We start from the raw sequence: 13,718 nt of genomic DNA on the forward strand, positions 1-13,718 counted from the left end.
AAGGGATAATTGGTTTATGGAAGGCAAAATATATAAAAATAGTAATATATATTATGTACAATACTAATAGTAAAATATACAGCTCACATGGGTAATATTTTGTCAATAATATGAAAAGATTTATAGAAAACACTTAAAAAATAAATGACTAAAAACGAGGACAACATAAGTAGAATGCCTGAACGGCCAGCCAGTTTATCCAGGGAACACAATCAAATTGCAATTAAAGTCATTGTCAGGAAAATTTGGACCAACCGAATTTGGGCCAGTTCAATTCAGAATTTTATAGAACTGAAAACAAACATCGTGCCTGCAGCCCTGTAGATTTCTTCCCTAGACAGGCCCTGCCATTCTTTTCCTCTTACTTTTTCTAATAATTGTTGGTTCCTTTGCCAGCCTTACAGAAAAAAAAAAAAAAAAAAAAGAAAAAAGAGGGGGGCTCTTGCTTTTTTATTCTTCCTCCCCACTTTTTTGTCTTCTTTGAATACATTTCACAGCCGACCATCTTCCAAAATAACAACATCAATTAATTTTTTTTTCTTTTGCTTTAACTTGAAAAGAAATCGCATTCGCCCTGGTCTGGCCCGGCTATTGGAGCGCAGTGTGTGGAAGAGGCTGTGCCGGCCCTGATAAGGCCCGTAGGCAAAGAGGCTGCGGCAGGAGCCTAAGCCCTAACACACTCGAATGCCGCCATCTCCTGAGGCAGCCCTGGGCCAGGTGAGGTCAGTTGACATGCACATCTCCCAAGCAAAGAGAAAAGGTGTCACACAGCACGGCAGGGCCAGAAGGAAGCACCTTTGGGTTTGCTCCCCACTGCTGGAAGTGAATTTTTGAGGTTTGTTTTGTGTTTTGGGAAGTACACACTCTTCACTCTGACCCCTCCTCACCACAGTCCTCTCCTCTTTTGCAGAGTCCAATGATCTCCGAAGGGACCCTCCGCTCAGCTGTCAGAGCACCCCCGCGCCTCAGGGTGCTTGTAATTCAATGGTAGATGCAGCTGGATTTGAGAGCATTGGCCCGTGTCCTCAGGAGCTTCCTCAAATAATGGCTGCAGGTAAATGTCGCCGGCCAGTGTTTCTACAGGGACAGCAGCTCAGCCATTAACACAGTTTTCTTTTTTTCCTGTTTAATTTGTGCTGTTTGCTTTCCAGTTTCACTTACTGATTGTATTAGCTGGGATTTGTAAGGAATATTCTAAAAAGAGGTCACGAATTTGAAAAAGAGCAAGGAGGGGTTTGGGGAAGGTGTTGGAGGGAGGAAAGGAAATGGGGAAATTATGTAATTATAACTTTAAAAATAAAAGAAATAATAAGAAAGGAATATTCCAAAAAAGTCCTTTTAGGTAGATAGATGCGTTTCCTTCCCACGGTGTTTCTCAACCTTTCCAATGCTGTGACCCTTTAATACAGTTCCTCGTGTTGTGGTGACCCCCAGCCATCCAATCATTTTTGTTGCTACTTTATAAGTATAATTTTGCTACCGTTATGAATTGTAATTTAAATACCTGTATTCTCTGATGGTCTTAGGCAAGCCCTTATGAAATGGTCATCTGTCTCCCAAAAGGCTTACAACTCACAGGTTGAGAAATGCCGCCTTGGAGGGAATATGCTTTAGTGATATCACCTTAGCAGTTTGCCCAGGACATGCTCTATTGCTTCACGACTGTTTTCTTATTGGGTGGTTAGAAGGGATCCCTGGCCCAGCATAGTCCTCAGAAACAGACACACGATCTCTCTTGTTCTGGTAGGCAGTTAACTTACCACTGCCGTGTTCTAGACCCTGTCTCTTCACAAACATTGCCTCACAGGGACGAGGAAAGTGATTTTTTTTTCCCCAGGGGTGCCTCTTCAATGCTAAGCTGCAATACAGATGCCATGTCATTAAGTTTCCTTCTAGAAAGTTCCTTGGAAGCACTTCTTTATGCTGCCATCCAGATGCTTTTACATCTGGAGAAATTATTGGGGTAGTATAGATTACAGTGCTGTTTTGTTTTGTTTTTAATGTCTTAGCAATGTGCTAAATGAAGCCTCGTATCTTTAGACACGTGATTTCCTTTAAAGGCAAGATCCTCGCCTGTCAACACTAACTAAGCTGGGTTTGTTTCTCCTGCAGCAGCTGACGGTTTGGGGAGTATAGCCCTGGACACCACCCAGCTCAACATGTCTGTCAGCGATCCCACAGCCTGGGCCACAGCTATGAATAACCTGGGCATGGTTCCTGTGGGGTTGCCTGGACAGCAGCTTGTGTCTGGTAAGCTTTCTCCTGGTTTCGAAGATGCTTTGCGACACTGCCAAATACCGCAGGCGACAGGTGTTCCTTGGTAATCTCTCTACGTGCTGGTGTTGAACACAGCTTTGATTTTTGACCTGGCATGTTGAACATGACCTTTGATTTTTGACCTGGGCATGTCAGGCAGGTCGAGTTAGAGATTGCTTCCCTCTGCATCTTGCTCTCTTCAGACACCCTCACTGCTCTTGATACATACCACATCTTTTCTCTACAGTCTTGCAGGGACAATTATACTTTCAGTTAGGTAGATGGGATGGCTGATGCTTGCGTTCCAATTTCTAAAACTTATTCTTTTGCATCGCTCTATTCCATCGCAATCTCCTTTATGGGAGCTCTGTAGACACACGTCTGGTTGCTGCTTTTGCTCATGTTCCCATGTTACAAACATGAAAGTAGAAGATGAGTGTTGAAGGCCACCGCTCTTCCAGCACTGAAGTGACATGTGTAGAGACTCAGATCAGCTGGTTATAAATTCAGAGTTGGCTGCCTGTCACACCTTGAAATAGTAATGCATAACAATCAGTAGAGAGCATATTTAGAAGTACCACGAAGTCAAAGGTCATTGAAAGGTTTTAATACTTAATTCAACATGTGTTTATTGAGGGTTTTATGTGTGCTTGTTAAAACAGGCTTTGAAAAATAAAATAAAATTACATGTGTATATATATATATATATATGTTTTTGTGAATATATGTATACAAGTAAATATATATATATATATATATATATACTTGTAAGTATCGGGAAAAAAAGCATGTCTCAATAAATTGAAATTGAAAAAGTGACTGATGAGAAGAAGAAAAAGCTGATGTGCAGGATCACGGGTTCAGTGGTGGGCAGTAAAGATGTAACATGGCAGCTTGCCGTTCGGTCACTGGCCTCTGAAGGCAAGGGTCACCACATGAGCTTTGTCTGCAGAGACAGTAGGACTCGGGTGTCTACCCACTTGCCAAATGCTCATGGAGGTTCTACTGGCTTCAGAGGCCTCAAGAGACAGCAAATGAGCTGGTCCCCATCCTCTTGGGATGAGCATTGGTAGGATGACCACTGGTTACTGTACTGAAGGATGTGCTTAAACAAGAGAATAATTGTCTTCAAGTACTGGAGATGCTTAAGTCCGGAGATGGTGAATGGTATGCACTGCAGAGGAATCAGTTGTCTTTGAATGTTTAATTCTGCCCACAATGCTACGTTCCATCTGTCCTTCCTTCTTTTCTTCCTTTCTTTGCGCCTCTTTCCCTTCCTCTCTCCCTTCCCTTTTCTTTTGTCAACAATATTCATGAAAAAAAAAACTAAACTGGCTAATTGTATGTATACATATATGTATATGGTTTCTTTTTTACATCTTAGAAAATGTAAAAATTTATTTTTATGTTTATTAATGATTTATCTACATGTATCTGTGTGTGCTACATATATGCCTGGTGACAAGGAGGCCAGAAGAAGGATCCCCTGGAACTGGAGTCATAAATAGTTGTGAGCCACCATGTGTGCTCTGAGAATGGAGCCCGGGTCCTCTGGGAGAGCAGCCAGTGTGTCTAACCACCATGCCTCCTCTCCAGCCCCATGGTTTCCTTTTAGCACACCAAACAGAAGCATGAGAGGAGGTAGGAGATAGGAAAACTGTGAGACAAGAAAAAATAAAAAGCAAGAGAGAGACTGGGTTGTGACCAGTTGAGATGGTATGAGATAATTCCAGCGCTTAGGCTGCTGAGGCAGAATGATTATGGGTTTTTGGCCAGCTTGGCTACTTGGCTAGTGAAACCACACCTTTAAAAACGCTACAGAATAAATGTAATTGACGGGCGTTCTATTGTGCGGGTGGGTATAGGCACAAGAAAGGCATTGTCTGTGAGCTACTAATGAGTTTATCCAGGCCCTTTTTCTCAGCAGCTCATCCAGCAGATATTTCCTTTTGATAACTTGAGAGTTGGGATTTGCATTTCCCCGTTTACCTTTCCTCCGCTGCCTAATTGAAATATTCATATAGCAGAATTTTCTTCACTCTCATCTCAGCTTCCTTTTCTCTCAGAAAACGTTTGACTTATAGAGTAAGCCCAAACATCAGTAATTCATTATTTTTTTCCTCTCACGGTTTTAAGTCTTCTGACATTTTAACCATGACCAATTTATGATTTTCCTAGCAACCTACCATGAAAAGAATTACAGCCCTCCTCGTTATAGAAGATTTACCATGTCTGCCCCAAATTGTGTTCTCTATCTCCTGTATTAGCCAGACTGCTTAAACTGGTTTGGAGCCTTTCAGTGTCCCTCCTGGCTTGTCTTCCTCACCTCTTCAGCCTAACAAGGTGAACTGTACATGGTTATGTTCTCAGGGCTAGCTCCTGGCAGAGTATCTGGTCCAGTTCTGTTGAGATTGGTTGGCATTTGTGTATTTTCCTTCTGTCTTTTTTTTTCCTATGTAAATGGTTCGGTTTTGTGAATATGGAATTTTTTCTTACGTATTTTTTATGAGTATATAACCTTCAACTATTTTCCATTGCATGCTTTCATGTTAAGATAAATAATCCATCAAGTCAATAGCCTTTCATTCTGAGTGTTTCATCCATTTCTATTTCTTTTTTTGTTCTGAGCGTTTCTTTACAGAACTCAGTCTTCATTGTATAAAGGCATCCTGAATCTTGTCTGCCATGTGGTCATAATCTATTAAGACCTGTCATCACAAGTAAATGCAGTAACTTATACAAAATATGGATCTGCGTATAATGAGTATTTACTCAATGTTATGTTTTTTTTCCCTTTTAAGACAGTTCCATGCATAGAACAATGAATTTAATCCTTTTCACCCCACAGTTCCTTTTCTCGATTCCCCTCCCTCTTCCTCTGAAACCCCTTTCTTTCCAAAAGGCCCTCGCCCTGCTTTCATGTCTTCCTGTGTGTGACCCACTGAGTTTGAGTAGTTTCTTGCCTCAGTGTGGGGTGGGTTATTTACAGGAGCACGAGCAACCTGTAAGTGACTACACCATTGAAGAAGGTGACTCTTTCTCCCCCAGCACCATTAACTTCTTCTATGAGAAGTTACTCAGGAAGTGAGGGCTCGTGAGCCCCACCCCACGTGATAAATGTTCACACCAGCCTGTGTGTAGGTCTTACGCAGGTAACCGCTGCTGCAGTGGGCTCATGCATGCAAAGCTCAGGTTCTAACTTCCAATCATCCGTGTCATTTTCCCTGAGCTCCCAAGGGGTGACATAAATGTCCCCCATGACTGTCACTTATTCTTGGCATTTGAGACAGGTAGGAAACTTTTTATTAACTGCATCACCCACTACAACAATAGGTTTTTTTGTTTGTTTGTTTGTTTGTTTGTTTTTTATGAAGACTGAGAATAGCAGTACTTTAAGGATATGAACATGAGCATTTAGAAGGCAGTTTGACAGCCCACAGAATCAACCTGGACGTATAGGGGCTCACAGAGACTGAATAGTCGGGGAGCCTGTATGGCTCTGACCTAGGCCCTCTGTTCTTGTGGGGTGCCTAACAGTGGGAACAGGCTCTGTCTCTGACCCTTTAGCCTACTTTTGGGATCCTTGTCCTCATACTGGTTTGGTTGCCTCATTCAGCCTTAATACGAAGGGACGTGCCTATTCTTTTGCAACTCGATATGCCACACTTGTGTTCAAATCCCTAGGAGTCCTGCCTTCTTCTCAAGATAAACAGAAGAGGCATGGATGTGGGGGAGAGGGGAAGGAAATAGGACAGAAGGAAGATAGTAGAGGAGGGAGGGAAACTACAGTTGAGGTGTGTAAGAGAAGAATAGATTTAAAATGTTAATTTTTTTGAAAAGAAGGCAGTTTTAGAGAAGTCGATCTGCCTCAGCAGCTGAGAGCACGGCTGTTCTCAGAGAAGTCATGGCTCTGTTTCTGAGTACCAGGATGGTGCTTCCCAACCATCTATAGCTTCACTTCCAGGGGATTTGACTCCCTCTTCTGGTTTTGGTGGACACCAGACATGTATACAACACACATATATGCATGTAGGCAAAATACTCACATATATTTTAAAAAAAAACACACACACATAATAAAAAGAAAGCAGTTTCATAGTATGACCCACTAGCAAAACAGTAGTATTAGCTTCCCCGTTAGAGCCCGTGACCTCCCGGGTCAGTTTTAGAGAACCGCACATCAGTTCACTTCTGTGAGGCCCCTTTTTCCTTAGTTTTTGTTTTGAAAAAAAAAAAAAAATTTACTGTGAGCATATTAAAGCACAGTCAAAACTTTTTACCAATTAAGATTATTTTGCTTGGTTGGTTCTTATATGTTGAAGCAGTAAGTCAAAGAAGAGAATATTTTAAAAGTTTCTTACTTTACACTAGGCAATTAATTTTTCCAGAACTGAGTTATATTTAATATTTTATTTGAAAATATGATATGCAGCTACTTCAGTTTGCATTTTTCTCTATTTAAAAATTCTATATAAAAAATAAAATAAAATTCTATATTTAAAAAAAAATTCCCCGAAAGGTTCATACACTGAAGGCTTGGTCTCCAAAGTATGGCCTTCCTGGGAGGGGGTGGAGCCTTTAGGAGGTGGGGCCTAGTGGGAGGAAATTGGTCTTAGGGGTATGTCTTCAGACAGGATATTAGAATCCAAACCCTTCCAGTTCTCCTCTCTTCACATCCTAGCTTTGTTCTAACTCTTGTTCACACCATGACTTTCTGCTATGAGAAGGCAGAAATCCCCGAAACCATGAGCAAAAATAAGCATTTTCTCCTTTTCAGTTGATTTTCCCAGGCATTTTTATCACAGTGGCAGAAAGCTGGCAAATACACCTTATTCATACCCCTTTTTTCTTTATTTTTTATTTATGTTTTCCTTTCATAAATAGGTTATTCTCATTTTGAACTTATTTTACCAAATGTGGTCATGGGTCACTTTTAGTTGGTTTATATTTGCTTCCTTTTTAAATTCTATTTAATACTTTGACTTCATACTTCTTAAAATATTTATCTAGCCTGTTTTTTTTTCTTCATGTTAGCTCCTTTAAGAAATATTTCTTTTATGAATTCTTTATTCTATTTCTAAATGCAGAATCGTTTGCATACTCTGGAGGTTGATATATGTATTTCCAGTTTTGTGCTCTCTCCCATCTTTTATCAGAAATCAGATTTCTATAAATGTTTCTCAGTTTTCAAACTATCTATTATGTATTAGTGACCTATTTTTATTCCAGCACCAAACTGGTCAATGCGCACAGTTCTATAAAATGTTTATGGGAAGCCCTGTCATCTCGTTTTACTGCTATGTGCAGAACTCTTTGTTCCTTCTCAACATACACACAGCACCATCGGAGGCTCGGTGTCAACAATGGCCACCTCTGGAGTTCTTCAGTGTGAGTGTTGAATGCTAGAGACCAGCTTTCATGTTTCAAAAGAGACTTAGAGATTATTTAGTGTAGCATCCCTTCCAAGAAATCCTCTCTGCAATATCTCTGACAGGATTATAGAGAGGCTCATTTTATGAGCACTTGGCTTTCTCCCAAAGTTTCTGATATTTCTAAATGACCAAGTACTCTTCCTGTATTTGTTAAAATTAAACTGACACTAAATCCTGTTCTTCGGTGCTTCTTCAGTTTATTGAGAGATTAAAGTTATCAGCAGAGCAAAGTACACATTTTTCATATCCTTTGATTTTATCAAAAGGATTTCCCAAGGAATCACATCACTTATTACCATCGTGTCGTGCCTTGGTGATGTGATGTTTCATGCTGCCATATATGCGCCTCTCCCATTTATCATCACGATTCTACCCCCACTGTCATGAATGCCCATTTACCTTCATGTGAAGTTCTCCTTGAGATCATTGCAAGGGACTTGTTTTCTCTTGTTCAGAATATATCATTATATTGTTGTGCGTCCACCCTACATCCTCTGTTGCAATGAGATGTTGCTTTCCTACACTTACTGTTCCTTGTTTGTTTCATCCCCATAACTGTTTTGGGTATTTGTGATGTTTTGTTTGTTGTTTATTTGTTCTGCTGTCAGTATTTTGTGCATCGTTGTAGAGCCATGCTTTCTAAATTGGTTCGTTAGACTATTCGTATCCTGCATTTATCATTAGGTAGGATGAGTGTTGCATTAGTATATAGATGGCCTGAAAACCGTGGCCAACTCTGGGTTACACACAGGTAAATTACTTTCTTTGTGAATGTTCTCTAACTCTTTACTATGTTAATGTACATAGTACAGTTTTTTTTTCACAGTGTGGGAGCTAGTATGTAGGATTCTCTTTGTAGTATGTAGTACCTAGTACGTAGTATGGTGTTTCCTGAGAACCAGCGTGCAGCCATCTGCACCAGGCATTTTCTGTCTTCAAAGGAAAACCTTCTCCAGTGCATCCACATTTCTTTGCTGTATGTGCTATTACTCACATGACCTCATCTGTGACTGTGTTTGTAAGTGTTTAAGCTAAATGGTGCCACTATCTAATTCCACCTTTTCTAACAACTGTTCTCTGCTCAGGTCTTTGCTGAAACCTTTTCTTAGTTTCTTTGTGATACATATTGTGTTTTTTTTATAAAGAACCCAGTTCTGGTGTCACAAACCAGAATCTAGTTGTCAAATCCTGAGCTCTGACCATCTGTGCAACCAGGCACTCTCTTCTCCATTGCCCAATTCTCTCTCTGTCTGTCTCTCTCTCTCTCTCTTATAAAATTTATTCTTTGAAACTTTCATTATGTACAAAATATATCTTGATCATATCCACCCTTCATCTCCTTTTCTAATTCCCCCCCAGGACCTCCTATCACATCCCCTCCCTCCCAATTTCATGTCCTTTTTTCAATTAATAATTTCAATTAATGTTCTCATTGCTTAATAATTTCACTCATATTATGTGATATGTTTACTCCCCATTCCCTCCTATTCTTTTTTTTTTTAATCCACTATGTCCACTTACGTGCTTTGCTTTAGTGCTACCTACTGAGTCATGGGTAGCATCTCAAAGGCCACATCCTTGAAAAAGATTGACTCTCCTTCTCTCAGCAGTTACAACTAACTCTTAAGCTAGGGGTAGGACTCATGACCAACTCCCTCCTCTGTGCTGGGATGTTTTTTTTTTTGGGGGGGGGTCTGGCTTGCACAGATCTTGTGCACGCTGTCACCACTTCTGTGAACTCATATGAGCAACTGCCTGTCATGTCCAGGAAACACTGTTCCCTAGAGCTACCAACTGCCTCTGCCTCATTCTGTTTCTTCTTCTGTGGTGATCCCTGAGCTTCGGAAGGGGGGAGCGCAACATAGATGTCCCATTTAGGGCCGAGCACTCGAAGTCTTTTATGCTTGGCGGGTCTCTGAGGTAACCACCGCCTAGTACAAGAAGAAGCTTCTGTGGAAAGGCTTGAGAGACGCAATAACCCTTGGGTGTAGTGGTAAGCCAGTAGAGATCAGTTTAACACTACAGGCACTTATTTAGTAGAGCTACATAGTCACCCCTAGGCTACAGGTTATTGGCACATTAATGGTGGCAGGCATGACTTTCATCTTGAGGAACCGGCCTTAAGTCCAATGCCATGTGGTTAGTGCAACACAACTGATCTTTAACCCAAACAGGGTTAATTACTCCCATAACATTCATGCCGCTGTTGCCCTCGCGAGCCTATGTTACTGTAGTGCGGTAGGACAGTACTGTACCTCTCACGTATATACCAGCAGACATAGCATTTCAGAGCACTATGAAAGCTAGCCATTAAGGACAAAGCTTCCAGGTCAGTGTCAAGTTTGTCCATGTTCTATGACTTACGTATGTGATGTTTTCAGCACCGTAAGCTTACTGTTCAATCCTGGAGGGTATCCGAAAGTAATGGCAATACTCTGTAATGTTTGGTGGGGGAAGGGAGGTCTCTGGACCTCAGGGACCAACAATTTCAAAAGAAGTAACCCATTCCTGGCATTGGACTTGTTATTTGATAGCCTGTGGTCTCTAGAGATACTGTCCCCTGTTACAGGATAACTCCCATTTAAACTTTACCTCAGGTGGCAGAGAAGCAGGTGATAATAGAGAGTCTGGGTGGAGATGGGAAGCCCTGCAGTGGGTATATTTAACAGGTCTTAAGGTCTTCAGGCTGCAGAATGGAATAACATCAGAAGTAGGAGTCCCTACCAGGGAGTGACGGGTAAGAAAGGAGGTCATCGTGAAGCAGGTGTAGAGCTGTGATAAGGGTCTGTCTTCTATTTTCCAAAGCAATGTCAATCAACTGGAAGGAGAATTGGAGGGAAGGAGCCTTTGTGAATGTCTTCTGGTCATGAGATTATACCTTCCTCTTTTCTGTTCTGTGGCGTCTCCTTTCTTAAAGTCAACAGTCTTTCTTAAGCTGTTATTGATTTAAGTCAACGTGAATCATTCTCACTAAGTTCCTAAGCATGCCCTCTGTCATATCTGAAAAAGGCATCATCCTTCCTCTCAGCTGCAGGGAGAGCCACACACCACGGAGTACCACGTCCTCACTGGGGATTACCTTGGAAACAGGAAAGACTTCTTTATACCTTGAGTAGTTGTTAACACTCTCCATTGCCCTGAGTTCATTCCTTGCTGTCTTCTCTTTGCATGTTCCTAGCTCCTCATCCTTACCAACTCCCGCCACTCTGAAAGTTTCACTCTCTGACTCATGGAGGGCTAATGTGCAATACAGTTTCCTCACTGTCTTCGTTATCCGCTCCCCTTCCCTGAGCTTTTCATTCATTTTCATTCTTCTCTGCTTCCTCAAACTATTTTTTTTTTTATAGTTCCCTTCTTGGGTTGTTTAATCCTCCCAGGAACACCTTTTATCCTCTTTAATGTGCCCAGATATGAAGAGGCGTTTGTTAAATCCTTTCATCTCCTCAAGCATCACCCCTCTAACTGGGATTTACTGAGCCAGATGTTGTGCTGAATGCTGGAATTACTAGACATAGGCCTCACTGCCATGTAGCCGGAGAGGCAGGAATAAGTAAATAAGCAAACACAAATCAACAGGGTAAGTGGAGAGGTTTCTAATAGGTATGGGTGCTTTAGGGTGACACTACAGAGTGGCAAGCATGGCACTGGTGAGGTGGCCACCGTATTTCTGCAAGGGACTTGTAAAGTGCAACAGATCACCCATGGCAATGTGGAAAGTTGGCAACAGGTCGCTAGATACAAGGCTGTAACCGTTGCAGAGATCAAAGACAGTAATAAGATAATGCTAGTCGTAATTCTGCCATTGGAGATGTAGCCAGGTGAAGGGCCTCAAGAAACATTTATTATGATTATAGAAATATTGGGGATGGTCAACTGAGTCCATGTGGAACATAAGCTAAGTGAAGACTAACCTAGGAGTCCTAAGAGGCTAGCCTTGGAAATTGGTTAAATGGTGGGCAAGGGAAGAGGAAGAGAAGGGGAAAGGAAGGTGGCTGTTCTCCTTTGGGGCATGACAAGCTAGAGGAACCTGTTGGAGGGAAGCATGCAGTGAGCAATCTATTTTGTGGGCCCTCAGCTCAAATAAGGTAGGAATTTGGAGAAGTGGCTTTGGCAACCATGATGCATGATGGCCTTGCATGCCATGGGCCCTTTTCTGCTGTGAAATTAGCAAAGTCCTTTTGTCTGTTCATGCAGATGTCACTCTGACCTATTATCCAAATCCCTCTCTCATATATATTTTCTCCTATGACCTGCTAGATTCTGTCCGTTGCTGGGTTCCTGGGCTTGAAATGAGAGATGGGGTTAAATGCATTCTGGGAAACCTGCCACAAACGGATACTTGTGGCACTCTATCAATAAACTATCTGTACAGGCTGTCATTTAATATGAAAATAGTGCTCACAGCAGCACACTTCCCATCCCCAATCTCTCATATATTGATGGTGATACTCTCAGACCCAGGCATGATCAAGGGCAGACAGAAAGCCTGGTGCATAGTGACAGAGGTCTCTCAGAGATAATGCTCTGAATTCTCTTTTCCTTTCATTTTCTAACTAATTGAAAGATTTCTCATCATCCAGGTTCACAAACCAGATAGGCCCTTGACTTATGATTTGTGTACCAGATTTCATGTACTTGTTTCCTTTTTTTTTCTCCACTTTGCACTTGTACTTACCCTTTTCCCTCCAGGATACTAGGACAGTGTGTTGATATGGTTATTTGGACACCATATTACTAGAGGTTCAAAATGAACACTGTATTCTGCAAGGAACCAGAGAAACAGAAATTTATATGACAAGTGATAGGCTTATGGAGTATGAAATAGATGCTTTTGTGGTTTGACTAAGAATTGTCCTCCATAGGTTCATGTATTTGAATGGTTACCAGGTCGTGGCCTGTTTGGGAAGGTTATGAATGATGCAGCTTCATTGAAGAAGGAGTATCCCTAAGGATTGGTTTTTGAGGGTTGATAGCATCAATCTACTTCCTGTTTGCTCTCTCTACTTCCTGTGTGGATGGAAATATAACAGCTAACTTCTTGCTCCTGTCAGTATGCTTTATCTTCCCTGCCATTATGGATTCTAGCCCTCTGGAACCACAAGACAAAACAAAATAAAAAAACAACAACAAAACAAACAAACAAACAAACAAAACCTGCTTTAATCCCAGCACTTAAGAGCTAGAGTCAAGCCAATCATTCTGGGTTTGAGGACAGCCTTACCTACATAATGAGTTCTTGGCCACCCAGTGCTACATAATAACATTTTATATCAAAAAAAAAAAAGAAGGAAGAAAAAGAAAACAAAAAAATGAAAGAACAAAACAAAAAGAAACAAAGAAGGAAAAGAAGAACCTCCTTCCTTATGTTACTTTTGATAATGGTATTTTATTACAGCAACAAACAATAACTAAGCAACTAATACAGATAAGTAATTGTGCAGATGATTAATTACTAATCATGGGTCATTGTAGAGATGAGAAACATGTTTTACCTATAGGTTTTTGTGGAGAGGTTAAGATAGACTTCTCTAGAGAAATAACATTTTGCTTAAGCCCTCAGGAAAATCACATATTTTCCCTCACAGAGGACATTCTGATTCACCAGAGAACAGGAAGAAAATCCACAGTGAAATTCACATACCAAGATTGATTTGAGTGTGTGTGTGTATATGAATGCACACTAATATATTTTGAATTTTTGTTTTAATGTCAAAGTCTTTTTATTTGTTAATATGCAGTAATTGCTCAATGGATTCTGTATCTTTTTTTCATTTTACTCCCTTTAATTATTCTGCAGCCTTATTTATGTGTTATACTGTGATCATAAGTTGTGGAAATATCATATTATGCATTTCTATGACTATCATTCATATAACAGATTGTGGTGGTTTCTATGGGCAAGAACGTAATTCATACTTAATTCATCTTTGTATTTTCTCTATTGTCGAACTTAAAGCTTAGGGCCCAGTCGCCGTATAATTGAATAGATTTAACCACTTTATTCTTTTATATGGGTGATTTTACAAAACT

At 40.8% G+C, this 13,718-nt stretch overlaps 1 protein-coding gene across 6 annotated transcripts in view; it reads left to right on the forward strand.

Annotated features, from left to right (window-relative positions):
• Positions 1 to 13,718, forward strand: part of Enox1 (ecto-NOX disulfide-thiol exchanger 1) — a 557,275-nt gene that overhangs the window by 348,762 nt on the left and 194,795 nt on the right. For all 6 annotated transcript variants that reach the window (XM_055609746.1, XM_055609749.1, XM_055609750.1 and 3 more), the window contains 2 exons: positions 911 to 1,054; positions 2,113 to 2,250. In XM_055609746.1, coding sequence (XP_055465721.1) covers positions 985 to 1,054; positions 2,113 to 2,250 — 208 coding nt within the window. In that variant the 5' untranslated portion in view covers positions 911 to 984. The remainder of the gene's footprint in view (positions 1 to 910; positions 1,055 to 2,112; positions 2,251 to 13,718) is intronic.

The sequence above is a fragment of the Psammomys obesus genome, unplaced genomic scaffold (genome assembly GCF_907164565.1).
Source record: "Psammomys obesus unplaced genomic scaffold, mPsaObe1.curated_primary_1811, whole genome shotgun sequence".
NCBI classification, from domain to species: Eukaryota; Metazoa; Chordata; class Mammalia; order Rodentia; family Muridae; genus Psammomys; species Psammomys obesus.